The sequence below is a fragment of the Daphnia magna genome, linkage group LG6, assembly GCF_020631705.1.
Source record: "Daphnia magna isolate NIES linkage group LG6, ASM2063170v1.1, whole genome shotgun sequence".
NCBI classification, from domain to species: Eukaryota; Metazoa; Arthropoda; class Branchiopoda; order Diplostraca; family Daphniidae; genus Daphnia; species Daphnia magna.
In genome coordinates, this window is record NC_059187.1 from 9292145 (window position 1) to 9317768 (window position 25624).

The following is a 25624-nucleotide window of genomic DNA, read 5'->3' on the forward strand; positions in this document are numbered from 1 at the left end:
TAATGTTGGTTGAAAGTAAATTAAAATTAACATACGATCATCGAACTATACAGAACATATTCAAACATATAATTTAATTGCGATTTGAACTCATTACTTTCGACTTCCGTAGGCAGTCGCTCTACCTCACAGCTATGAGTTTCTGGTGATAATGGTGAGGATGGTTTTTTTCTGGTGATAAGGGTACGCTGTAAGTGATTCTCTATGTCCAGTTGAGAGTAACATATAAACATATCTTGCAAAGTGTTTGCCATACAGTTGCCACTACCTAAAAATGTGTCCTTCTCGTTTTATCAGGTGCATCTCACAAATCTCAAATTTGGTGTCTTTCACTCACATTCCCTAGAAATAAATTAATTTAAATAACACAGATGATTGATATTTATGGAGTGTTAGAATACTATTTACCTGCCAAGCATTCTTCCCGTTGAAGGCTTTCAGGGTGAATAATGGCTGTTCAACTTCTGAATTACAACTTGTAAATATGCTGGCTTTCATATTTATTGAGATCCTTCAATCCTGAAACTTATCCACAAGATCACATTTGTATTAATCAGCTGAAAGAATATAAAATTAAGATTGTTGTGATATAAAGATTGCCATCTAAAATTATATAATACATGTGATAGTATGTAGATGTGTATTCGAATCGGTAGAAGAAAGAATGTTTTTGCTTCTTTATTACCATTTTAAATTATAAAAACCAATTTTCTTTTAAAAATGAAAAACTTACGTGCTTACATCAACCCGACTCTTGAAGCAGATTAACTATTTCCGAAGCAGACGAACCGTTTGACTAATTTAATTTTGCCCATTGTTTTGAGAAGTACTCTCACTGGCATTGCCATCTAGCGGAAATTCTGCCAAGAAAATAATCCCGACTTCAACTTTTTTTTTTCAATAACACGTATGTTGCTACATGAAATAAATTCAAGGACAATAAAAAAACACAATACAATTTACAAAAAAGTCGGACTTCTCTTATGGAGAGGTGGGAGACTGGATGGGTTTAAAGTTGGGTTTTGAAGTAGGTGGTGCCACTGCTGCGAATTTTCAAGACATCTAGGGGAGAAATAAGTTATTTCTCCCCTTTTTGACCTTGACTACCCCAGGCGGTCTTGGCGGATTGGTCAAAAAGGGGAGACAGGGAAAAGGGATGAGTGAAAATGGCCGCCGAAGCCAATATTTTACATCAAAATAGGGAGATTTCAAACAATTAAATCGGCACTATGGAGAATTTGACCCTAGCGAAAAAAATAGAGCATATACTATGATATGTCCTTTTTTTTTTAGTGCAAAAATTACAAATAAATCTCAGAAGCGAATCTGTTCAGGTCTACTTTTGTAAGACACACTCTGAACATTTAAAAGTTAAATAACGTAATTAAATTTAAAAATTTTGAAACAAAAAAATACCATTAAAAAGAGCGTGAAAAACTGAATAAGATGTACTTATTCAAAAATCAATAGAGAAATAAAAACTAGTCTTAAATAAATAAAAATGAAAACGCGGAAAAAATCCTAAGTTACGGCAAAATGAAAAAATCTGATTTTCATTTTGCTGTAACTTTTTCCCTGATTGCGCAAAAAAAAAATCCTTTGGCCAATAAGTTTCAAACATATTTATTGATTCACTTACCAAATTTCAACGAAATCCGAGTTTTGGTCGCGCATCGGATTTGTCAAATCCGCGCGGATTGACCCCAAACGTCAAATGTCAACGCACGGTTTACCCGTACACAAAAGTCTAGTTACAAAAAGAGGTCGTTAGATGGCAGACAAGTATACTTCTAAATATTTTCAATTAGTAGTTTTTTAATAGTTATAATTTGTACGACGTTTAGTTTTCAGTAGACTAGTGTCAATCGTTTCAAGTTATCATTGCAAAAAGTACTATGTAACAAAATAGATTAAATAATCATAATAGTCAATTTATGGGTCTACATTGCGACGTAATCTGACACCTCAATTTAATCGATTTAATCAAAAGGGAACAACTGAACGCTTGCCAAAATGCCCCAAGTTGATCACGCACTTAAAATGTGAGAGTAATTACTTCCAAAAACTAGCTTTAAAAACATACCACAATAAAGGGATAGCAGCACGAGTTTAGAATTTCCCGATGGTTAACTGTTGCGTGTCGCGCAGACCAAAGAGTAACCCCCCCAAAAAAAAAAAAAATCAAGATTCATACAAAGCATCACTTTAGTTCTCTGATGATTTGTGAACCACCCATCACCGCGAGACAAGCATAGCGACTCAAAAAAAGAAGAGCAGCCTCGAGGCCATCAATTTTCATCGCAATCAGAGAAAACGAATCATCTCTGCGTGAACCTGTAATAAGAAACAAGAATGCGTTTTACCCTTTCTCCACTTATCTCTCATCTACATCATTATACGAATTGCTGTCTAGGAATCGCAAAACAATCTAAACAGTATACAAAGAGGAAGGGATACGAAGCCGGCCGGCTCGCTACGAATCCTCCCACTTTGATTTATCTAGTTACGGGGGCTATGGTTAACGAAGACGAAATTACACAACAAAATTAAAAGGACAGATAACACTATAAGAAATTTAAATAAAAGGAAGAGGAAACCTGTCGAGCCGGTTTTTGTTGATTGTCAGGAATCCAACTGAGAAGACGGATAAGGGCTTCGTCCAAGTAACAATAATCGAATCGAAAATAAGAAATTACTAACATGGTTAAATGGCCACGTTGTTGAAACAAACAGCACTCGGTTTGAAGCCTCGTGTCAGCACAGCAGCGTGAAGATTCCCGCGGACGGATGCGGCGTTTCACGCTGCTCATCACAATGGGTAATTTCATCAATACATCAGACATTTTTATTTCTTTGTTATTTTTTTTTTTGGCTTTAATACTATAATCCAAGTCGTAAATAGGGTGGCAGCTGTTGGAAAGCGTTTTCCTTTTTTTTTTAATTTTATAAGGTTCTGGTTACATGTCCGGCGTGATTGATGGCCATGGAGGTCGGTTTGACTATAGAGAGCAGCAAAATGAGCAACTAATTAAACACACCCACAATAACCAAAACACAAAAAAATACAAACCCGGCGGCCGACTGGAATGCATCTTGAAAAGACTGGACTTGTATAGTGTGTAATTGATCGAGTGCTTGGTGCTCCTGCTGTTGCTTAATAAGGTTCGAGTAAAAAGAAAGAACAAAATAAATAAATTTAACAACAAAATTTACAAAGGATGGTTATGTTTACCTATAAATAACAACTACACTCCTTTTGTTTTTTTGTTTTTTTCTTTCTTATCTTCAATCTCACTGCACAATTTCGCTCTAGCACCACGCGCTAATTGATTGATTTACACGGATAACGTGACCTGCCCTCACGGGAACAACAAGAAAGAAAAAAAGAAAGGAAAATATGAATTGATAGCATCGATGTCGTGCGCGAGAGAGTTGATGCTCGTTAGTGGCCAGTTCGGTTTATGTTTCTTAGAATTCTCCCCCCCCCCTTTCCCCGTTTTCCCGCGACTCGTCACGCTAGATTCTGACATCAGATAAGCCAATTTACAACGCTCAAAAGTTTGGCTTGGTTACAGTGTGTGTGCATCCACACAGACACACACACACACACCAATCTCTCTTAGGTTATCGCCTGTACAAGAATTCCTCATTAGTCCATGAGATCCTGCAAGAAGAAGAAGAAGAAAAAATTCCACCTTGCGCCCAGCCGGCAGGAACATCTGAATGCCAAGGGTAAAACATCTTGACAGCCTCGATAAAATGGGCCAGGTGAAGAGGTGATTCTTCCTTTCTCCTTCTTCTTGGTTGCGTTCAACAGTCGTAACTTCTTCGCCGCTTGATTTGCATAGACCTCGTCGTATAGATGAGGATAGAAAGAAAAAAAAAAGCGGAGAGAGATGAGTGTCGACGAGAAGCTCTCTTGCGTAAATGAAATGAAAGAATCTCAAGAAGGAGGAAAACGAGAAGAAGGAAAAAAAAAAGAGAAATAAAATAATCCCGCAGAGAATAATAACTGACCATCATAGTCTGCTCTATCGTTATTTTCATGTCGGAGTAAGCTGCAAGAGGTTGATGGACGGCAAAAGAAGGAAAACCCCTTCAAATATATACTTTTTTTTCCGTTTAACCACGCCAAACAAACCATAAGCTACCGTTATGACGGCCGTAAATATCACGAGTTGTGTGAGTCAGCTGCTGCGCTGCCTCTGTTGCTACACGCTTCTTTCTTCTTCCACCAAAGTATAGCAGGTCAATAAATATCATTTCCAAACGCTTTAAAAACGACTAAAAATAACATTGGGAAAGAGAAGTTTGAAATCAGCGCCATCGATTTCTCCACTGCTTCGTCTTCCACTTTTAAAAAGTACTTGAGAATGCAGGTGACCCCGGCTTTAAATAATCTTCGATCCCCGTAGTGGCCAATCAAAGCGAAGTAAACAATTGATTCATTTAACTATTTCAGCACGACGTATAGTAGGCCACACAGTCCACCTTACTCGTGAAACAATTTAATTTATTCACGATACGTACCTCCCGCACATCGAGACCGGAAACGCACGTCAGCGTTTGCACTGCTGCTGTTTTAGAACGTGCGTTGGCGATTGAATTCAAAAACAGCCGCGCTCCCTCCCCCATCCCAGTTCAGTGTAAATAAAATCTGTCAACGTCGAATCTGTCCCTAGCGGCCGCTTAAAATCGGTCACGAACTCGCTGCCACGTCTCTGTGATGGCTTCTCTAATCACAAATTACCATTCATCCCCCCCCCCCTCAAAAGAAGTGACACACACACGAATGATTTGGGTAGGACGAAAAAAAAGCAAGAATAAAAAAAGACAGTTGACTGCAAATGACCTGTTTACGCCAACAAAAGCTGCTACTTTAGTTCCAAGGATAAGCCAGCAAATATATACGATAGCTGAAATTTCAGAATCCCCCCCCCCCACACTCCCCTACGTGCACCAAAATGAAAGAAGCGAAAGTTCTTTCAACTTCTTAACTCGAAGGCATGAATAAAAACACCCAGCATCGATTGAATCTAGACATTCTACAACTGTTCGGCGCTTATCGTTTAACATTATTATCAAAAGACTTTGACGCCTTCGTTGAGTTTGAGCTCCTTGGGGTCCTATCGTTTCAATCGATAGATGGAACTTGACGAATAAGCAAAACAAAAGGGAAACCGAAAAGGCAGTCGCTTACAAAAGAGAATTAGCGAAAGCCTACAACATCCATGACGAGGAAGCAAAAAGAACACGTCAACTCACGCACGTCTCCTACTGATGACGTCCGTGCCCATGCGAAAGGAGCTAATAACAAAAACATAAGGATAAACTTCCGAAACGCGTGTGTGTGGGTGACAGCCAGAAAAAAGAAATAAATCCATTTATGAGTTTCCATTTCGGTCCAATGCCCTGTCTAGATGAACGCTGCAGGTCTACATGGATGTGATAAAATCAACCCATTTATCCCACATATGTTGATTGAAGCGTAGGTAATCTATTTCGCCAAAGAATATTCTGATTGAAGTTGGAAACGATGTGACGCAAGAGGTAAATAATGTTCTTCTTTTTTTGTTGAAATTCTGAGGTGATGTCGACTCTGATTACCTTGGCAAACTGACAATTCACGTAACCTGTTCTCGCCCATTTCAACACGCACTACCTAACACGCTCTAACTTTAGCGCAAAAAAACTAAAAAAACAAATAAACATATTTTTTTTCTGTACATGGACTTGTCAAGAAAAAAAGGATCGATTTCTCCCCCCGCCATTTGCCGGTATGCTGCCACTTGTCACTCTGTTAATTGATCGATTCCCTCAAACGTGAGGGAGAAAACATACATAGCAAAAGAGAGAATACCTTTGAAGCTTATGCCATTCTGCTTGTGTGCAATCCTCGGAGTACGTTGTTGATATTGGATAAAGATAAACAGTAAGAGAAAGTCATGGAATTGACACCCATCTCTAAAAACAAAAGGTGGGGGAGAAAAAGAAAATAAAAAATACGTAATGGATTGAAGAACTTTCAAAAGAGATGGGCCATCACCTGCAGGGATGATGATGTGGTAGCTGAGGGATTCGGAGAAAGAAAAAAGAGGATACATTCGTCATGTGACTTGACTGCCGGTCCCTCTAGCGTGCAGACAAAATGCAGCAGCATCTGAAGACGTCGTCACGGGGTTCCCCTTCCGGTGTCATCATACGCCCTGTGGTTTAACCTCCCCCGAAATTTCAAACGACTGCGATGGATGGATGAGTTTTCTGTCATCTTCCTCGCCCAAAATCTCAAGACTTCCAACAGCCATCATTCGATCCCGCCTCAATCCTTTACCATCAAGTGCCTGCAAAAAATAAAGTAAAACCAAAAGGACTTGATTAAACAAAAAAAACTAAAGTAAAGAAACAACGCCCACATTTCTGATTTAATAAGGAAAATAAAAACGAGGGAAATCTGATAAATAAATGATTCGGAATAATACAAGGCAAGATCAGATACATAAACGCGCGAGGCGCAAAGAAATGATCCTCCCTATTTCACTATTTTATTGCTTTCCGCCCACAGTGCGGCCAATTTCAAATAAGGCTCGATCAATAATTCATGGCCGAATATCATCAGAAGAGTATCAAGACATGGGCCGCACGGAATCGCAAAAGATTTTGTATTAGAGGCCCTTTTGACCTTTCCCTCTCGTTCCGTCACTCGTTTACAATAGCCTTTGCGCCATTCTGTTTCATCAGAGGTAACGTTACGCCTTTGTAGAGCGACCTTCGCTTTTATTTTCGCTTTCAACAATGCGGCGGCCAATCTCCGTTTCTTTACACATAATCCCTCTTGGAAATCCCATTCTTGCGGGATCTTTCGCTTCTTCTCTTGTGTAACATACAAACAGAAAATAAAGATTTATCGGCGTAGGGGGGTTTTAGAGCAACGCATAGGTTGCATTTAATCCTATACTATTTCAGACGTCCACTTCAATTTCGATCGAGTTCAACTCTTATTTTTTTTTTTTTAAAGGCACGCTTCCTCCTCACCCTGCCTTATTTGCATACACAAACACACGCCCACTGGTGTTACAGAATGTCGGCAAAATAGGACGGAGTTCTGCATTTTAGGCAAATTGAATTTCTTGGTTATTGTACAATTTCCACGCCGTGTGTGTGTACATTATACGATCCAAAAAGAACATCCAAGAAGGGTGAGTTCTGTTGTTTCCCTTTAAAGATGATGAACATGTCGTAAAAATGTTCCAACAAAAATGATCACGAACGACGGTCCGTTATGTTCGCACGTTTCAACGAGCAACAAAAACCGAGAGTGGGGGGTCTACGACGAACGAATTCGAAATCTACGGAGGAGGGGGCCTATACGTATGTATGTCGTGTAGGATTTTTAGGATGTAACAAACCCAAATAAAACAGAAAAAAAGAAAAGGAAAATCAGATTCTGTGGGTTTGTCGCCTGCCGGGCAACGCTTGGGCGCCAGATATCCCAGTGATCATCTCGAGAACAAGACAAGCGCGCGGGCCTGCGTCTAGTATTTTTTATGACAAGAGGCGCAATAGGTCGCATTCCCAGATAAGAAATGGTTCTACAAATGTAATACCATTATGTTTTTCCCCCTTTTTCCTGCATCCTCCATGTTCTGTCCCCAATTCCAAATCCCAGCTACTACAGATAACCCTTTGACAACAACAACAACAGAAAATACACATAGTTGTGAGATTATCATGCACACAACTAAAGTACTTTTTTAAATGCATTATTCAAAATTCTTAGAGATGGGCCAACCTCTACAGAGACATGTAGATAAATTATGACGTTTCTCTCTTGTGTGTCGAGTACCAAAGGCATAGTCCCTCTCTCTTGCGGCCTCTTGTCATGTACTACCATTCTTCTATTCCCCAGTTTTAATGTACTATTCTTCCCAATATTTCTTCTTCCTTTTTTGTGTGTCGTCGTCCAACTGCCCCGACAGCTTCCTCTGACCGGGTGGTACACACATGAACCTCTGAATGATTTCCAATTCGTTTTCGTCAGCGCGATACCATCTTCTTCTTTTTTATTTTCTTCCTTTCTTTTCTTTTCTAAAGGGGGGAATGCTGCTGTGCTGTTAGTGTCTTTTGTGAGTGTAGCGTGTAAGGGAATTGACAAGGACACGGACGCAGCAGCAGCTTTTCAGGTGTTGTGAAGCGTATTAATCGATTGGAAAAATAAAAATGGCTCGATTGCTGTATACAAGCGGTATAAAAAAAGAAAAAGAAGAAGAGAATAATTCGAGATAACAACAACAATAGGAAGCAAGACACTAAAAAAAAAAATCGAATCCTTGGGCGCTTTCAATTCAAAAGACTAAGTCAACCAAGCGACTTATAGGTGGGATGGACTCACATCCCTAGACGGTCAATTTCTATTTAGAGGAGGCCGCTATAGAGTCTCCCGCGCTAAACAAAATATTTAAAAGAAATAAAACAAAATAAAACAAAAAAACAAAAAAAATATTCATTCGGTCGGCACGGTGGCGCTTCGTTGGACCACTCGTATATTATATCGCGTAATCATCTTGAATATCTTATTATTTTTTTTTTTTTTTTGCTTCTGTATGCTTGTCCCGAAAAGAAACCACGCCCTTTGCGTCTTTCCCGTCTTATTATTATTCCTGAACGACACCATCGCAATCTTTTTTCTCTCCCCCCCTTCAAAGAGAAGTAGAACGGTACCCCCATTACAAGTTTCGCGATTTACGAAAAAAAGAAGTGCCACGGGAAATGAAGGAACAGTCTACCCATTCCTGATCACGTACTTGACAAACAGTGCAGTAGCAACCGACGCGTGACAATTAAGCATTACTTTAAGTGTAAGGTGTAAAAAAAAAAGGGGGGGGGGCGAGAAGAAAGAAATAAACAAAATAGAAAAAAAAAGAAAAAGAAAAACAAAAAAAACTACTACGCCGACAGATGTGTAGATTGATGGTCCGATTAGGAAGTCACTAGAGAATAATAAGTTGTTTCTCACTTGGCGGCCCACAGACACATCCGGCCACCCCCATCCCTCGAAAAAAAAAAAAAAAGAATAACAAGTAAGAAAAAGAAGAAGAAGTCTTTTAGACCAATACAACTTCAACAAGACGGAACGTGATAAATGAATGGACCGTGCAACATCCAACACAAGAGAGGGGGAAAGGCAAGAGAAGAGGTGAGTTCCCAAACACAACACACACACACAGCGTAGTATTCATGTGTGTACCGTCTCTTTTTTACCCCTGAAAGAGCCCCACGTCCAGATGGATATATTTGGGAGTCTTGCACTTCAAAAGCTTTCAGTCGTTCACCAGACGCGGGACGGTGCGGACACGCGACTACCTCTCCCCCCTTTGTTATTGTGGTTGTTATTCAAAGTTCTTAAGCCTACATTAAGTGGGCTTATTTCTTCATAGATTTATTCATTTAAAAAAAAAAAAAAAACCGCAGACCGCTGTGTCATCAACCATTTACGCAATTCGCTGTGTCACTGTTTAGCTGTTTGAAAACATTATTTGAAAAAAAAAAAAAAAAACAATAAAAGTGTTGAGACATTGTCATGAGTGATATTATCCAACAAGAGCTCGTGCGGCGAAACGAATGATGGACCCTCCTCCTGCACGGACGTGTCTTTTTGATTATGCATCGTCGACGATGATGGAATCGACACAACCGGACAAACAGGTCGGTGTTTGCATGATGTCTACAATTTTCACACCCAAAACCAAAAAATTTTTGTTTTGGTGTCCCATCGCGTTATGGGTAGCAGTCCTATCGATGTAAACTAATCTCGTTACGCAATTCAATTTTCGATTGCCTTGGAGAAAGAAATCGGTGGTGGTAGCCCACCTTTTTATGATTGGTGGAAAGAGGAGTGTCCGATCGTATTCAAATCAGCCGCCAAAAACAAAAAAAATGTGTTTTTAATCTTTTGGAATTGGGACTTTAAAAAAGCAGAAATAAAGACGGAAGACGATGGCCACTGGCCAAAGACGAGGTCAGATATAAATTTGGAAAATAACGAGCGAGTATTTAAAGAGAAACGGAAACCCTTGATGTTGCGTCATTTTCGGGCGCTAAAGAGAAGATTCGATGCTAACAGACGGGTTCATTTTTCTTTCCTGTTCGATTTTGTGGAATTCATTTTCGAAAAAAAGGGGGAAACAAAAAAAAAGAAATACCGAAATGCCAAACACTTCTTCGTTTCAGAATATTCAATCAACGTCCTCGAGGGTTCTTTTTTCTCTTTTCTTCTATTATTCCATCGCATCTGTTATATTCCCTTTAGTTCTATTCCCGATGCCGTCCCGCTTTCCTTGTAACCTATCGCCTTGTAGTAACTGTTGTTGAAAAAGCCGTTGGGGCTTTTTTTTTTTTGTTCTTTCACGGCCCAAACAAAAAGAGAGAAGAACACCCACAGCAAAATAAGAGGTGCTAGTGAATAGAGCGAGATCCAACAAGGTATTAAACACGCATCAAACAACAACAACAACAACAAAAAAAGAAGTTAAAGAGAAGACGAGGTTATAAACAAACCGAAAATGGATGATCCGTTTTCACGCTTTGATAACAGGTTAGGAACGGATACACTAACCACCAAACCAACCTCTTTTATTTTTCCTTCTCTTCGTTCGAATTATGAGCGACTCGAAATGGGCGTGAAAATGTGCCCGCCACACGGACCACGTCACACCACTCCGTCATCGAAAAAAAAAAAATGGAAGGGAAAAGGAAAAGGGTCTCTATTTCTTATTATTCCATTAGACTTTTATCATCGACGGAGTTTTTCCTTTTTTTTCTTTCTCGTTTCATGCTCAGTCATCAGTATGTGTTTCTTATTTTTGAAGGGTGCGATAGAGAGGCGGAGTAGGTAGCACGGGCCGCACGATGGAATCTCGCACCAACCGGTAGAAACACACGGAATAGGACGATACATAGAAATCAAAGATGTGTACACTCAAACGAATCGTAGACGTTTCCTCTTCTTCTTCTTCTTCTTCGAAAAAACAAAAACAAGAATACATTCAAAATGAGGGGAAAAAGAAAATAAATAAATTACATCGACTGTCCAACGGGCCATCAGCAACGATGCATCACTCGTTCAACGGACGGCCCAGCTATTTTCTCTCTTGTGCGACCCTGCACAGCTCTTAGTTGGCCGTGTCATAAACAAGCGCGTTTCGAATTTCCAGACGAATTTCTCTTTTGCCTTTCCCCAAAAAAGAAAAATATTTTCATTTGCTTCTTCGAAGATACAAATAAACAATCAAGAGCGCTAGTCTTGAGCACCAACATCTAAGGATGGTCAATCAATAATTCGTTTTACAGCAGACATCAACCTCATCGATTCAAAGCTCACGATCAATAGCCAATCAGGGAATACCCTATGTCTTACACGGACAGCATTTCAGCGGACCTTAACTTTGCCAATTTTTTTTTTTGGGGGGGATTTTTTACAAACAAGCCGCCCTGAGATTCCCACGCCAAGTCATGCCCCCCTTTCAAACGCTTGACGAGTATAGATCCTCGGCTATACTATCTAATTTCCCTGCCTTACGGCTCTATTCAAGCGGCACTTGATCAATCATTCGCCCGATGTTGAAAGGCCAATTTCCTATACATGAAAAAAAAGAGGAAGAGAATCGACGTTGGTGATGTACCGCGACGAAGAAGACGACAAGGATGATGAGAGTTGCTGCTATCTGTTTTTGCTTTCCTCTCTTCGTTCCATCTCCCTCTTTTTCTATCCTATACCTCCCCGACAGGCTCCTTTTTTAGAAAATTAGACAAGACCGCCTATGCACAGTATCATACAAAACAAAATAAAAAAAAAAAGCGCCAGATTGAAAAAGCTTTTAAGACTTGTACAACTACTACTAATCGCTCAACGTAAAAATGTTAAAGAAAACAAAAAGCATTAAATAGGCATCCGAAGGATACGGAGGGTTGGGCTCAGAATCGTTTAGTGTGTGTGTGTCGATGACAAAAAAATAAAAAATAAAAATACTTGAAAATTCACAATTTTCACTGAAAAAAATAAAATTCAAATCGTTCGTCAAAAGCCTGGAATTTGACAGATTCAAGTTGTGTAAAAAAAAAAAAAAACGCTTATAAACACACGCCGGGGTAGAGGTTTAACCGTTTCTCACAGAGCGGCTCATTACCATATGCAGACGTACCAATAGACCAAGTACCGTAAGCTCATGTTACGTCGGTAACTCTCTGAAAGGGCCTCGACGTACGCTTTACAAAAACGACAACTCCCATCTCAGACTGATGGGTTATTCCAAAGACTCTCCCCCCTCAACATTCGATGGACAAAAAAAAAAGAAGGAGAATGATTATGTTCTTCTTACCTTTGTAGAAGAAACTGAGCGGTCGCAGAAGAAGCGGCTGGGTTGATCCAGCTAGACGCAGCAGGAGTCCAATGTCCCGTGCCGGTGAATGCTTGACGAAGAATTGTGGCCGATCGTTTCATCTCACTCTCGAAAAGTCTTGCCTTGTTGTCAGCTTCCTCCTCCTCGTTCAGCTGACCTCATCGGTTCATCTCGCCACAGGTGAGCTCACTTTTTTTCTTTTTCTTCCGTCTTGTTAGATTATTGAACGTATCTACTACATACTCGACTTGCGCGGGGGGAGTGCCTGTTAAGAAAAATGAGATTCGTAACTAAAAAGGATTTTTTTTTTTTTTGTTGTGCCAATAAAACAACGTGCCGTTTTAGGGTTGTGGCACATGAGGCAAATGATGATGGATTCAAAATCAAATAAAATTAGCCAAAAAAAAAACATTGGCATGAGTTTCAACAACCCATCGTCCTACGCTGTTGACTATTTTCATTTTTAACGATCAGTCAGCAAATGTTTTTCACGCCTCCGCCTTTCCGACCGGATGTTTCTTTATTGATGAGTGTGGCGTTTTTGCATGGCAGTTTTAAAATTGAAGAACATATTTTATGAATACTTACATTTTACAGGCAAGTCTGCAGACACGGCCTCGACGACGGAATGCCCTCGTCTATTGGGAATGAGCTCCGGATCGATCCAAGATTGGCAAATTGCATCCAGTTCCCAATGGACGGGCGTGGGCGATCTGACGGAGTTTGCAAGCAGTAGCAGTAGCAGCAGCAGCAGCCAGGGAGCAGGCGGTGGAGTTGGCATGTACAACAATCAAGGTGGTTCGTGCCAGCCAAAGTACGCACGGCTCTATCAAAGTGGGAACAAAGCCTGGTGCGCTAAACATCGTTCCGTCGGCGAATGGATCCTGGTTGACTTGGGCGTCATATCACAGGTCTGGCGCAGTTTAAGCTCCGATTTCTTTGTTGTTTCCATTCGATAGGTCTATTAGCGATATCTGTTACGTGAAAATGAGCCGTCAATGAATAAACAGCTCGAAATGAATGCAATCCTATACGACCTACCAGTATCAAGTTTGCATCTGAACGTCTGGAAATAAATGGAAAAACGAATTTCAATGGCAGGTCACGGGACTGATGACGCAGGGACGAGAGGAAGCGGATGAATGGGTTAGCGCCTACAGCATCTCCTATAGCGTTGACGCTTTCAAGTGGAGCTACGTCGTCGATGGCAATGGAAATCGACGTGTTTATCGCGGCAACGTCGACGCTTCCAGCGTCCGATACAACCTGCTCGATCCGCCACTTCAAACACGTTTCGTGCGGCTGCACGTCATCGAGTGGAGAGGTCGGCCCAGTCTCCGGCTGGAAATTGTCGGTTGCCAAGGTCTTTTCAGATTTCTCAACTTGTTCTCTTCCAAGTACCTCATTTAAAATTCAATCCAAATCAACGCAGAATGTAACCAGGTCATTACTGAATCGCCAAACGTCAAATTGACTTCCAGTTCCGTTCCAACAGCGGCCAAAAAGCACAGCTGCCAGCCGGACTCTGCTCACCTATTCAGCCATACGGGATGGTGCGCTAAGAAACAAGACGGTAATTAAAAGCCAAGAATTATCAATCTTCTTTCGAAAAAAATTTAAAAAAAAACTTTCTAATAAAGTAGCATCGATAAAGAAATGAAAAAGACTCTAGGGTGGAGGTGGTGCCCAAAAAGTCAGACGAAAAATTTGTTACAACCCTCCAGTCACTTATTTGATGTGCTGTTGGCGTGCGTCTAATTACAACACGCGTTCAGAAACGCTGGAAAACAAAACAACAATTCCAGCGGGGTTTTTTTCTTTGGTCCATTTTTCTAGAGCCAACCCCTTGTTACAAACCACCACAATCATTCCCTGCTATCAGGTTTATTTTTTTTTTTTTATGGAAGTACCAAAGTCATTGATTTGCCGTTCGGGCCGGCAATATCTTAAATAACAAAAACAAGGGAAAAAGAAGAATCATGACCCGTCCTGTAATTACCACTTTGGAGCAGCTATTAGCTGCCAATCCATCATCAAAGCGTATACTCCACCATCCAATCCCAGTAATAAATAACGTTCGTGGCGTGCCACACGCGGGAATGAATCATCATCTTATGCGTGCACGCCAATGCATCTTTCTTATTTTTCGCTCGCCAATTTGATGATTGTGCCCTTGATATATATACATCTAAAGAGGGAGAGAAAAGAAAAAAAAAGAGTGAGACCCACCTTCATTTTTCATTTCTTTGCTGTTGTCTATGTCATAAATTAGCGGATCAATGGATCCAATACGACTTGGGTCCGCCCAGACAGATTACGGGCGTCGTGACACGCGGCCATGGCGGATGGGAGAGCAAACAACGTCACCACGTTTCCTGGGTCAGCTCCTACACTCTGTCGTACAGCAACGACACACTCCTATGGTTCTCCTATCGCGACGGCAACCACCTCGATCCTAAGGTGAGCACACAGTTTCTATTCCCAATTTCATCCAAATTGAAAAATTTCTTTTCTTTTAACCATCTACGTCTAATAGAATTTATCGCCTCTTTTTCTTCTTACGTTCACGGCTGGGCAGTGATAAAGAGAGGCTAACCATCGGGGGACATTAGTTATCTCTAGTGGCTCCTTTTGCTTTCTGATTCCTTTCATACTCTCCATTTACACGGATAGTATTGGCGACGCTCATTGCTAAAAGCGCATTCAAATGGGACTCTGATGCCTCCTATAAGAGACGAAGAAAAAAAAAAGAAAAACACATAAAGAATAGAATCTGAAAAGATGTCGAGAAAAGATAATACCACTACACCATGGCTGGCTTTCTCGGCGCAGAAAGTAGGAGAGAATAAAGATGAGGATTTGAGCCACAACCAAATATTGAGCACAAGTCATAGCAAACTCTCTTTCTTCGCGTGGTGGTGGCGCTTCGTGCCCAAAGTATTTGCCCGTGTGTCAAAGCCTCTCTTTTGGCATTCAAGTGGGTCGTAACTTCTCAAAGGGCTTTTCGGTTGAGGATGTTGTCGGCCTTTTTTTTTTTTTTCTGCTCTCCAAAAGTCCTAAATGTTAAATTGACGTCTTGAGATATGAGGAAAAAGGATAGAGGTAAAGATATTTCTATGGAAATACGCGTGTCCTTACATTTACTGCCATGAATTCATCTCAGCAGTTGGGTGTCTATTGTGCCGACATCTTTATTTGCAGTCCGTCTTTTACTTCCCTCCAAGTGGACCAGTTTTTCTGCTTGCCCATAAAGCCAGCCTCGCCGTTCCCAAGACAGTGTTGACCTTTCCGTTTAGTCGCATAGGTCCCGCTCTCAAATGGTTTCTTTCCACTCGGAGGCAACCTAATCCTATATTATTTGCTTAACATTTGTCTCTCCATTTTTCGGCTATTTGCTGTGACAAACAAAATGATCCGATTTTCTCTTTTGTCTCGCGAGATCAATAAACACACCATTAGAATAGAAAAAAAGAAAAAGGGAACAAAATGGAAACGTGATCTAATCTCTAATAGAAGCTCTTAGTTGTAACACTAGATTTACTCTTGTTCAGATCTTTGGTGGCAACATGGATGCTGAAACAGAAAGACGGCACTACCTCAATCATCCTTTCAGTGCCCGATACGTCCGTCTTCATCCAATGACCTGGCGGCATGGCATCGGCTTACGCGCCGCCCTGCTGGGTTGCCCTCACAAAGCAGGCGGTGACTGCGGCCCGGGATTCTTCCACGTCAACGCAGTCTCCGGATGTAGTACGTTCCTATTTATATATAAATATAAAGAGAAAAAAAATACTTTCCCTTTTTTTTTTTGTGTGTTCTTCATTCCATTGCGTCTTCTCTTTTGTTAACTCTAACGACAGCCAACACATACGGTTTGATCGATGACGTACAAAAAGCTTTTTTTTTCTTTTTCCTTTTCCCAACCATTTCCAATGTTGCCTGCTTGATCGCTTGCAATCCGCTTGATATGGATCTCTTTCCATGTATCTAATGCCATCACTGTGTTTTGTTGCGCTTGCAGTGGAAAACTTGGCCTATCACCACAATACGTGGCTCAATGACAAGCGCCATCTGTGGAAAGATTGGAAATACGGACGGGCTTCGCTGGCAGTGGACGGCGATTCAGACGCAACCCTACATCGTTGCGCCATTCTCGACAATTACTTTGTGGAAAATCCTGTTTGGATGGTCGATCTTGGCAAGAAACACAACATCAACGGTGTTGTTATTGCTACTTGGCAGGGTAAAGGTCAAGGTAATCAACAATAACGAGTCTTAAAAATAAATCAATCAAATGAAATAGAATCCCATTTGTCAACAGACAAGACGGCCACTTACCGTGACTACCAGACCAATTTAGAGAAACTTACTGTGTACGTGTCCAACAAACCTCGTTTGGAGACTGCCGATCTGCTCGCCGAAGGGTCTTGTGGTCAGGTCAATCGCAATAATGACAGCCTTTTCCAGCCACGCATCCATATCCAGTGCCAAGATGATCTTCGAGGTCGCTATCTCTACATCCGAGCTTCGGCCGTGGCCACCCGCAAATCTCGCCTCTTTTTCTCTGTTCTATGCGAAGTTATGGTCTACTAAATCACAACAACAATAATAATAACAAAAAAAAAAAAAACTCTCAAAACGCTTTGTTATCCTTCTTTTTGCTGCTGCGCCCTCTCGTTCTATCTTGACTATATTCAAAATTATCAGCTATTTCTGTTTTCTTTTTTCCCGATGAACAAATAAGGCTTCCGGGTTTTTCTTCGGCGTTCCATTGGTGTGTAAATATACCTCACCCCAAAGAAAGAAAGAAAAAAACATCAGACATTCGTTAAATAAGGAAAAGGGTTTTTTTTTTTTCAAACAACGTGCGCTTCATGTTATTTCGTAGAAATCTTCTCTGATTAATTCCCATTATCCATGTTCTACGTATAGCGGAATGTGTGTAAATACATCGTTGATGACGTTGAATTTCTTTGCTGTTTATATATTTTTTTTTTTTTTTTTAGTTTTAATTTTCAACCACAAATTTGTCGGAAATTCTAAAACAAAATAAAAAAAAAAGAATAATAAAAAAAAAAATTATGTAGTGAAAACCCACCATAAATTGTAACCGGTTTCACTACAAATATTATGTGCCCATTTGGTGTTGCAGGAGCATAACAGCTTCACTCAGATTGGTTAGCGTGTTGTAACCGCTTTCGACTGCGAGATTGAACGCTTTTTGAATCAAGACATCCCCGTTTTCTAACAGAAAAGAAATTAAAAAACGGTTAAGACATAACTACATTAACGATTTTTAATGAAATACAAATACCTTGACAAAGTAGTAGGAAATCGGGTAAGCGTTCTAGGGCTGTTGTGACGACAGCGGCATTTCGATTATCCAGACAGTCCAGATAATCCGGTAATAAATCAGTGGACGCATTCGGACTTTCTTTCAGGTAGCGTAAGATGAGCATGTACGTCATGTTGCGGACTGTTTGGTTGGACGACGACATGAGTGGGCGCAAATCTGCAACAGCTCCTTCTAGCGGAGCGCAAACCACTCGACCGCAGACGTTCTCCAGATCTTGAAGCACAGCAACCACCTCTATAGAATGTGGGGGAGAAAAAAGAAATGGGACAGCAAAAGAAAACAAAACAAGGTCGTTAAAGTGAAGTGCAAGTCAAATTGCCGTCACGTGATTTATGTACAACCTTCGTAATTATCAGATTGACGTAATCTGGCCAGAATGGGACCTAGTCGGATGCTGGGGCGGGTTGGGACTATTGCCGGCTGGCGGTCCTCCTCGTTATCAGTGGGTCGAGGTCGCGATAACGCCGACAAGAGATCCTTTATAGCCGTCATCTCCGGATGGGTCACCTACACACGACACACACAGAAAACGAGACGCCATCAGTACAATGATTTAGGGCGACGATAAAAGTAATAACCGAGTAGACGGTTAACAACCTGGAGATCATGCAATAAAGGCACATGCTGTTGCAGGCAGTGCGATGCGGCGAAAGGGGCTGTCGCCACAAAATCCAGTAAAAACTGTAGGAATTTCTGAAGTAATGGGCCAATCGACTCTTTCACTGCGCGCTGGTTGCCAAATAGGCACCAGAATGAGTTCAACATGTCCTCAAGGGCTTCACGATGATCTGGGGTAAACAGGTTAGCGCTCAGTTGCTGAGCTATTCCAAGAACGCACGAAAATACATTCAGATAATTCCGCGAACGCAAAACAAACACGTCCAGGTGAGAACGTCCTCGAAGTGCTGCCGCTAGGCAAGAGAACTGTCTCAATAGTAAAAGTGGATGAGTGGCTGCCATTTTGCGGAGTGCTGACTCGTAGTCGGCCATCTTTCTGGCACCGTCTTTGCCAGGTTGTGGGGACGTAACGGAAGAAATTAGCGTCAAGGCCATGGAATCGATCGCGCAAGGAACGGCCGTCAATAAGGTTTTGCTTCCGTCAAATTCGGCAAAAGATGTTTTGGGTAGTCGTGTAATAATATGAGGAGCTCGAACGTAAAGCTGGAGCAATAATTGCTGGGCAGCTATCTGCCGCTCACTCTTCACGGCACTGCACGCCAGATTTGCCACATCACGGGCCAACAACACTTCCACTTTTGAGGAACCACCGCAACAGGAGAGGAGCAATTGACTCCGTTCTTGAAGCAAGTGCTGAGCATGTTTCTTGTTCTCATTGCAGCTCTGCCCAGCAAATTCACTCATGATATATTCAGCTAATCGAAACAACTGGAAAACAAGAACAGATACCGGACGTTAAAAATGTAAAACCAACATGGACAAAAGTACTCCGACCGACCTGTTGATGACTTAGGTTAAGCAGCTCTTCTGGCTGTTGATGTTTCGGCACGTGCTTATCTCTACCCTGCCAGAGTTTGGGTACTTTGATCAGAGCCGATAGAAAATCCAGGACAACCTTTGGTTCAAAAGTGTCGCCATCGCGGGTGCTAAGCAGTTTATGAATGCATTTGCGTAGTGTAGCCCAACTGGCCTGGTGTACTAGCATTGCAAGACCGTACGGGCGGCAGGATGGCGGATGCAAAGTTTTGCCGAACAATAAACGCGTCTAAATATTGAAAAGTATGCACGACCTCAGGGATAGATAATATGATTTTAAAAAATAATAATAATACTTCGAGATCAGGCTGGGCTGTAATAATTTCAGGATCTAACAATTCCATCCAATCGACTAAAAGGCCTGCAGACTTCTCCTTGGAACCATTTTGGCTCAAATTACTGACGATGCTTTTAACTAGCGAACGAGTGTCGTTTGTCTCCAACGCACGAGCGGCCAGTTGTTGTAAATGACGCTCCAAGCGTTTTGAGGACAGATCCAGCGTGTTGAGATCAGCAGGTGTTGATTCGGACCGTAACAATCCACGGGTCTTGACAAACTGAAGGGCAATACTTTTTAACGAAGAATGTCCGTCGGGACTAACTGGAGCTATTTTTTGGCAAATATTCGTGACAGTCGGCAGCAGGCATCCATTTCTCATTAAAGATCCAGTTGATGAAGTAGCAGCTGAGGTCAAAAGCCGAAGCAAGCCACAAGAAAAAGCGGGTTGACGCTCTAGCGCTGCCAACAAAAGTTCAAAATCATTCCGCGATCCACTAGCAGACACCAGCAGATTATCCAAAGCGACGGCACAAGCCTCTGTTGAAGGCCGGCTGGAGGCACGCGTTTCAAAAGTTAACGCATTGCTTAACATTCGATAGGCTTTGTTTTTCTCCAGTTGGCTGAGTCTAATAACTGTTTTGATGTCAAATAGCTGACGCAGAACTGCGGACGCATGATCCACAGTTATAACTGAACCAGTCGATGTTGAATTCATATTGGATGAAACGGACGAAATATCCAATGGAGGCCGCAATGAGAGGTTAAACGCTTTGCTATCCACAATTGGACGAGATTCCGGATCTACTAACTGCATAATGTCAGCAAAATGCAATCCACCTCGTGCTCCCCTCGCCCATTGAATCTACAATAGAATTTTGCTTTAATATCCTGAAAATAAACTTTAACGCTTTAAAACACCCATTTTTACCTGCAGTAGTTGTTGAATATAAACTTTGTCCATGTCAACCTCTACAAAAGCAAAAGGATTCTCGTGTACCATCCTATCAAGAGTTTGCAGAAGTTTTGACATGGATGATACAGGTATGCCAAAGGACTGAATGAAGAGAATCAGCTGGGCCGGCTCCAGATCTTTTAAAGCCGTTTCTACCAGAACATCAACCGGGGATCGAATCATACGAAGTTTAAGCCAGTCGGGGTAAAGGAATGCTTCTTCAGTAGTTTCAACTAAGTAGGCCTGAGGTTGTACACCGCTGGCAGGAAACCAAATTTCTAACAGTCGTTCGAAACAGGTCGAATGTTGTTCAAGTTGAGGGGCTCCATAGGTCAACAGGATAATCATGGCGTGGACGACCAGAATGTGAAGTGAAGCGGCCTCGCCAGTTTGCCATTGTATTAGAACTTGATCTTGATTCTCCGACCAAGTGTACGCTCCTTTGTTTGGTTCTCGAGCCTAATATAACAAATTAAATTTCTTATTTACATGAATCGAATGAGGATTTATCCTGAAATAGGTCATTACTTTAAGGAGGTAGTGCCAAAAAAGTTGTAACAAACATTCCAACGTTTTTGTAGCTTGTTGTGTTTTATTTGACGGTGAAGGTAAAAGAGCAGCAATTAAACTGCTACGCTCTACAATTACTTGCGCCAAATCCTGTGATTACCAAACAAAAGCAATTAAGTATCACAATCCTAAGGCAATGAAAAAAAAATAATAATAAAATAAACTGCATAATTATCTACCAAGCTAAGATCTGCTTGATCCTGAATTGGTTCCTCCAATGCGCAGGTAGATAAGAATCTCAAGTACGCCGCTACGGCTTGGGGTTGCGTTTCAACCAGGAAGGCAGCACGTAGGGCGGCAATCACTGCAGGACGTACGGCCTGAAAGTGGGGTATGGTAGGCAAATGATGAACGAGCCACGCGAATTGAGATTCGCCTCCCGCCCCGTCTGAAGAACAAACCCCATCGCTCATGCTGATATCATCTTCTTTAACAGCCAAGACTACACTCAGCGCCTAATACAATCAACTTATAATTACTAAACTTAAGATAGGCACGATAAGAAACGCTTACGGTAAGAGCTTGATGACGCGAAAGAGCTTTCTGAGCACTCAAGCGTCTCATTAAGTAGTCTAGTACTTCACGGCAGGCTTCGGGTAGTTGGTCCGGATCAGTTAACAATAACCTGAGATGCTGCACCAACTGTTGATGTTTATGCCGACGTTCTTTGCGTTTGCCCAGCTGTTGCTTGCTATCATCTACAACATCGTTAGCTGGTAGATCTTCAGCTGCTTCATGTAGCAAGAATTCGCAAAGGCATTGAACAGGTAGAACGTTCCACGCGCCTTCGTTGGATTCGACCAATTCTGCCAACCAAGGCTTTGATTGCGCAGCTCCTTGCCTTTCAAGTGGACAAGTTGTTTAAAGAATATTAGAATGGAGCAACCTACGGAAAAACAGTATTATACCTGTGAAGGATTTCAAGCAAAAAGTCCGGTTGGCGACTACGACAAAGAAGATGACCCAGTCGCAGAGTAGTGTTTAGAGTTCGAAGTTGTTCAATGACCGCCGGAGGTGGGCGACGAGTGGGACCTCGTGGATCGAGTGACGTCAACTAAATTAGACATAAGAATGAGAAAATCTAGTAACGAATAATGGATGTAGAGCAATGGTATAATTACTTGGCTGAGCAGTAACGAATTATTCTCGGTAATAACTGTTTTAGTTGAGGCGGCTGCCAAGTGTGTTTCAAATTCCAAGATGGTTTGCTTCTCGATCGCTGCCATTTGCAGCTCTGTCTGGTCCGTAGAGCCAGAAGAGGTAGTAAAATCGTTTGTAATACACATTTCCATTAACGCACGAAGCGTAGGAAACGAGTTCCAGGCCTCGGATCCAAGGCTGCCAGGATTATGTGCAATCAGCATCAAAAGCATCAGCCAAGCCTTCCAATAAAGAGTACTAATTGCCAAATTTGGCGGAGCGTAGCCTACCATAGAACAAAAGATTCATTAGGTTACCTATTAATGGAACGATATTACATGTTTCTATACCCGGTGGCAAGGCAATATTTTCCGGATAGTGATAGGCAGTAAGTCGAAGAACCATGTCAAAAATGTCTTGATTATTAGCCTCAAGCATCAAGAAACCTTGATTATGAACAGCTGCACAGCGTCTTAGTAACTGGTCTGCCAGTTCCAATGTATCCGGAGCGGTCAACGGATGATCTTTTGACAATCCGATCAATAAAATTTGTAGTAGTGTTTCCTGAAATAAAGATTTCAGTTATCGCGTGAAGTTGAAGGAAGTCGACGGTCAATTAATTGTACCTCCATAACGGGAATTTCAGAGGCCAGCCGTATCATAATAGCTCGATCCGATTCAGGTGGCCAACCATCTTTATTGTAATAGTGCTCTGCAGTTTCCATGAACAACACCTAGAACCAGATTTCTTTTTTATCACTCGAAACGGTGCAAGATCTGTAAGGCATTACCTTTCGAAGGCAGTGAATATAGTCGGCGCGATTAGGTTCAAATATTGATGGAATGGCCACGTGCAACCAGCTGATTGATTCTCTTTGTACGGCAGATGCTTGCACATGAAACTGTCGGAAGAGTTCCATCTCTCTCAAATCCCCACGAGCAACCAACGATGCAGATTCACGTACACTTGGGCTGATAGCCAGGAAAATGCACAACGTGGTCAAATCCGCCAACGAATTTAATAGCCGATCCTGGTTTTAAAGATTACCAAGTTAATTTTGGCTCTATTTTCCCTGTAAAGAAAGAGATATTTTACCTTGAACTCGAATTCTCTGATTGCAGCTTTGCGCCTGTCTTGCATACATCCATGAAGAAGAGCTGCACAGAATGTTACCAAAGGTAAGTCGTGGCGGAGAGCGCGCACAACTTCACGCAACAGTGCTCTGTAACCATACGCAAGTAAAATTTAGAACTCGATTAACCTTTCCGTTTTACCTATGCAAGCACTAACCTGAGAGCCCGTAGATAATCATCACGATTAAGTAGCAATTCCATAAACACGTCCGCTAAAATGGTAGCAGCACGATCAGGCCAAGGCTGAACTAATACTGCTAGTACTGCCATATTATTGGGTCCTCGCGAAGGTGAAAGTTCATTGAAGATCAGCAATCGTACAATCAGAGGAAGCTGATCGGCCTGCTGCTCAACCAGTTCTTTGAAACAAGTTAAATACGACTGAAGCAGCGGTTTACTCTGCAATTCAAAATGGATCATTATCCTTATTAAAATCCTTTTAGGAAATACAACCAATGAACAACCTTCAATCTCAAACGAAGAAGAGCATTCAGAACATCCGTATCTGTTTGAACTTCAGTGCTGCAATTTAGGCAGACTGACAGCAAAAGATCAGTGGCTGGTCTCACAAGTTTTTGATTAGAGAGCCACATTTCTAATCGCTGGGCAGCTTGCGCTCGCACTGCTGGTAAACCAGAAGTTGACGCCATGAATTTCAGGAAGTTTCTCGTAGTTAGATCAGACGCCGGCTGCTGTCGTCTGAAATAAAAGTGCCAAATACCACCTTTTTCAAAAAAAAAAACACGCAAACTATTTACCTGCTTAAATGTTGGTTCACTATTTCCATGACAAGCGCTTCTGCCATGTCTTTAAGATGGTTAAAACGTGGAATAACTCGCACCTGAGATAAGCATATGATAAAAACAGGAATACATGTTTGAATACATTTGTGGCTACCTGCTGTTGATCTAGCTGAGTTGTACCTCGTAGCAGTCCACCTTGACTGTTATCTGAATCAACGCTGGCTTCATCTTCAAGACCGAGGACTCCGAGCGAATTGATACTAGGGGAATTAGCTGCGCCAGAAGACCCAAGACCACTGGCAGTACTACTATCTTGTTGAAGAATGTTCCTAGAAGGAACTTTGGTATTGAATGCCGTCAGGATATTCTCAACAAATCCCTGACATTCTTCACGATCGACCCAGATGCGTTCTCCAACTGAATCTTCCACAAAAACTTTCAAGAAAGATTCCGGCCATTCTGCTGATTCTTCTAACCCAGACAGCAGCAAATTGCAAGCCAGGGATGCAGCCGCGGCAGTTGTTCGTCCTTTGAAGGGACCAATGCTAGCCGTAACATCCCGCTTCAACAAGACCAGCAGAGCTTCAACGATCAATTCCGTGTTGAAGTAGTGTGATCGCCATTTAGCCAAATAGACGAGGGCTAATGCTAGAATAGGCTCCACTTTGTTTCGTTGATTCAAACTAAAAGTTTTCAATTGCTTAACAGATCCACAAAGGATTGCTTCTATTCTTTCTTCATCTTCATTACTTTCAGCTTCTCCAATCACATTCAACAAATCAGATGCATCAACCTGCAATTTGAAAATTGGGGAAATTGCATGATGCCAAAACGGTAAATAGTAAAAGTGTACCTCAATAGCAGCATCTTCCCATGGCTCTAATCTATTTCCACTAGAACTTGGACTGGGTGGATCAACTATTTTTAAAGGCCTTCCTAAAGCAGTGAATGTTCCTGCATTGGTAATTCCAGGTTTCAACTTCTTGGCTGGAATCTGGGATGAGCTTGACAATGGAGTTGGGGCTGCTTCACGCTTTTTATCTGAGGGACCTAAATAGTAGCATTTATGAGAAACTGAGATTTCAGTCAAAGGTTAAGCTGACTTCATGCAACTAAACAATGCTATAATTATAAAGTTGTGTTTATAATAGGTGAACTTAGTAAAACTGGATATCAAATATACAAATGATTAAAAAACAAAGAAAAGAAGCAAATACATATGACCCATATTTAAGATGGATCATCTTAATTTATGAATAACCCATGGGTTTGCTTTCATTTTACCCAATGAAGGAAGAGGAGTCTGTATTGGTTTGGAGGGCCCTCCTGAAGTGGAAGATGCCGATTTTTTTGCATCAACTGTCTCAGCTCTACTTTGCTTTGGCCCAAGAGCAATAAAATCTCCGGAAAAGCCAAGAGGTTTTGATTTCGTGTTCTTCGGCGGCAAATTCTTACCCCGTTCCATTCTTACGACTTATCGGCGGGAAACACCTCATCGAAATGATATGTTTCGCTCATTCCGCTGTGTCTATGTGGTAATTTTTATGTTTTTTGGGCTAA

At 41.6% G+C, this 25624-nt stretch overlaps 2 protein-coding genes across 3 annotated transcripts; one reads left to right on the forward strand and one right to left on the reverse strand.

Annotated features, from left to right (window-relative positions):
* LOC116924605 (integrator complex subunit 1) lies at positions 1–25604 on the reverse strand. The gene is made up of 37 exons (XM_045175504.1): positions 25349–25604; positions 24918–25114; positions 24219–24857; positions 24080–24162; positions 23786–24020; positions 23479–23720; positions 23284–23410; positions 22979–23218; positions 22814–22921; positions 22538–22751; positions 22169–22473; positions 21956–22101; positions 21561–21888; positions 21227–21502; positions 21006–21137; positions 20454–20936; positions 19542–20387; positions 19208–19474; positions 18349–19137; positions 18093–18258; positions 17710–17985; positions 15992–17639; positions 15534–15790; positions 15197–15451; positions 14916–15120; positions 14625–14850; positions 13437–13953; positions 12984–13369; positions 12375–12660; positions 6047–6341; positions 5861–5964; positions 3233–3353; positions 3071–3153; positions 1640–2999; positions 734–1062; positions 409–525; positions 1–342 (listed from the first exon to the last, which is right to left on the reverse strand). The coding sequence occupies exons 1-22, from the start codon at positions 25527–25529 to the stop codon at positions 17524–17526; spliced, it is 6396 nt and encodes a 2131-aa protein (XP_045031439.1). The 5' UTR covers positions 25530–25604; the 3' UTR covers positions 1–342; positions 409–525; positions 734–1062; positions 1640–2999; positions 3071–3153; positions 3233–3353; positions 5861–5964; positions 6047–6341; positions 12375–12660; positions 12984–13369; positions 13437–13953; positions 14625–14850; positions 14916–15120; positions 15197–15451; positions 15534–15790; positions 15992–17523.
* On the forward strand, positions 9310–17363 carry LOC116924608 (neuropilin-2). 2 transcript variants are annotated; one of them, XM_032931126.2, is made up of 9 exons: positions 9310–9702; positions 12383–12575; positions 12993–13306; positions 13497–13758; positions 13828–13968; positions 14668–14855; positions 15947–16145; positions 16417–16650; positions 16699–17363. In XM_032931126.2, exons 1-9 carry the CDS (start codon positions 9619–9621, stop codon positions 16986–16988), a joined length of 1905 nt encoding a protein of 634 aa, XP_032787017.2. In that variant the 5' UTR covers positions 9310–9618; the 3' UTR covers positions 16989–17363. The 2 variants fall into 2 exon arrangements, with proteins under 2 accessions (XP_032787017.2, XP_032787018.2); XM_032931127.2 differs by having other exon boundaries at positions 9311–9702; positions 16717–17363.
* Positions 25605–25624: the final 20 nt, after the last annotated feature.

What these genes read in the sequence shown, in the direction of transcription:
- LOC116924605 (XM_045175504.1), bottom strand. Translation starts at nt 25,529, where the DNA reads ATGGAACGGGGTAAGAATTTGCCGCCGAAGAACACGAAATCAAAACCT. An exon ending in CTGAAATTCCCGTTATGGAG is followed by an intron (nt 22,752 to 22,813) that starts GTACAATTAATT and finishes TCTTTATTTCAG; the next exon opens with GAAACACTACTACAAATTTT. An exon ending in TTTGGCACTACCTCCTTAAA is followed by an intron (nt 20,937 to 21,005) that starts GTAATGACCTAT and finishes TTGTTATATTAG; the next exon opens with GCTCGAGAACCAAACAAAGG.
- LOC116924608 (XM_032931126.2), top strand. Translation starts at nt 9,619, where the DNA reads ATGATGGACCCTCCTCCTGCACGGACGTGTCTTTTTGATTATGCATCG. An exon ending in CGACACAACCGGACAAACAG is followed by an intron (nt 9,703 to 12,382) that starts GTCGGTGTTTGC and finishes TTACCTTTGTAG; the next exon opens with AAGAAACTGAGCGGTCGCAG. An exon ending in GTGCGCTAAGAAACAAGACG is followed by an intron (nt 13,969 to 14,667) that starts GTAATTAAAAGC and finishes GTCATAAATTAG; the next exon opens with CGGATCAATGGATCCAATAC.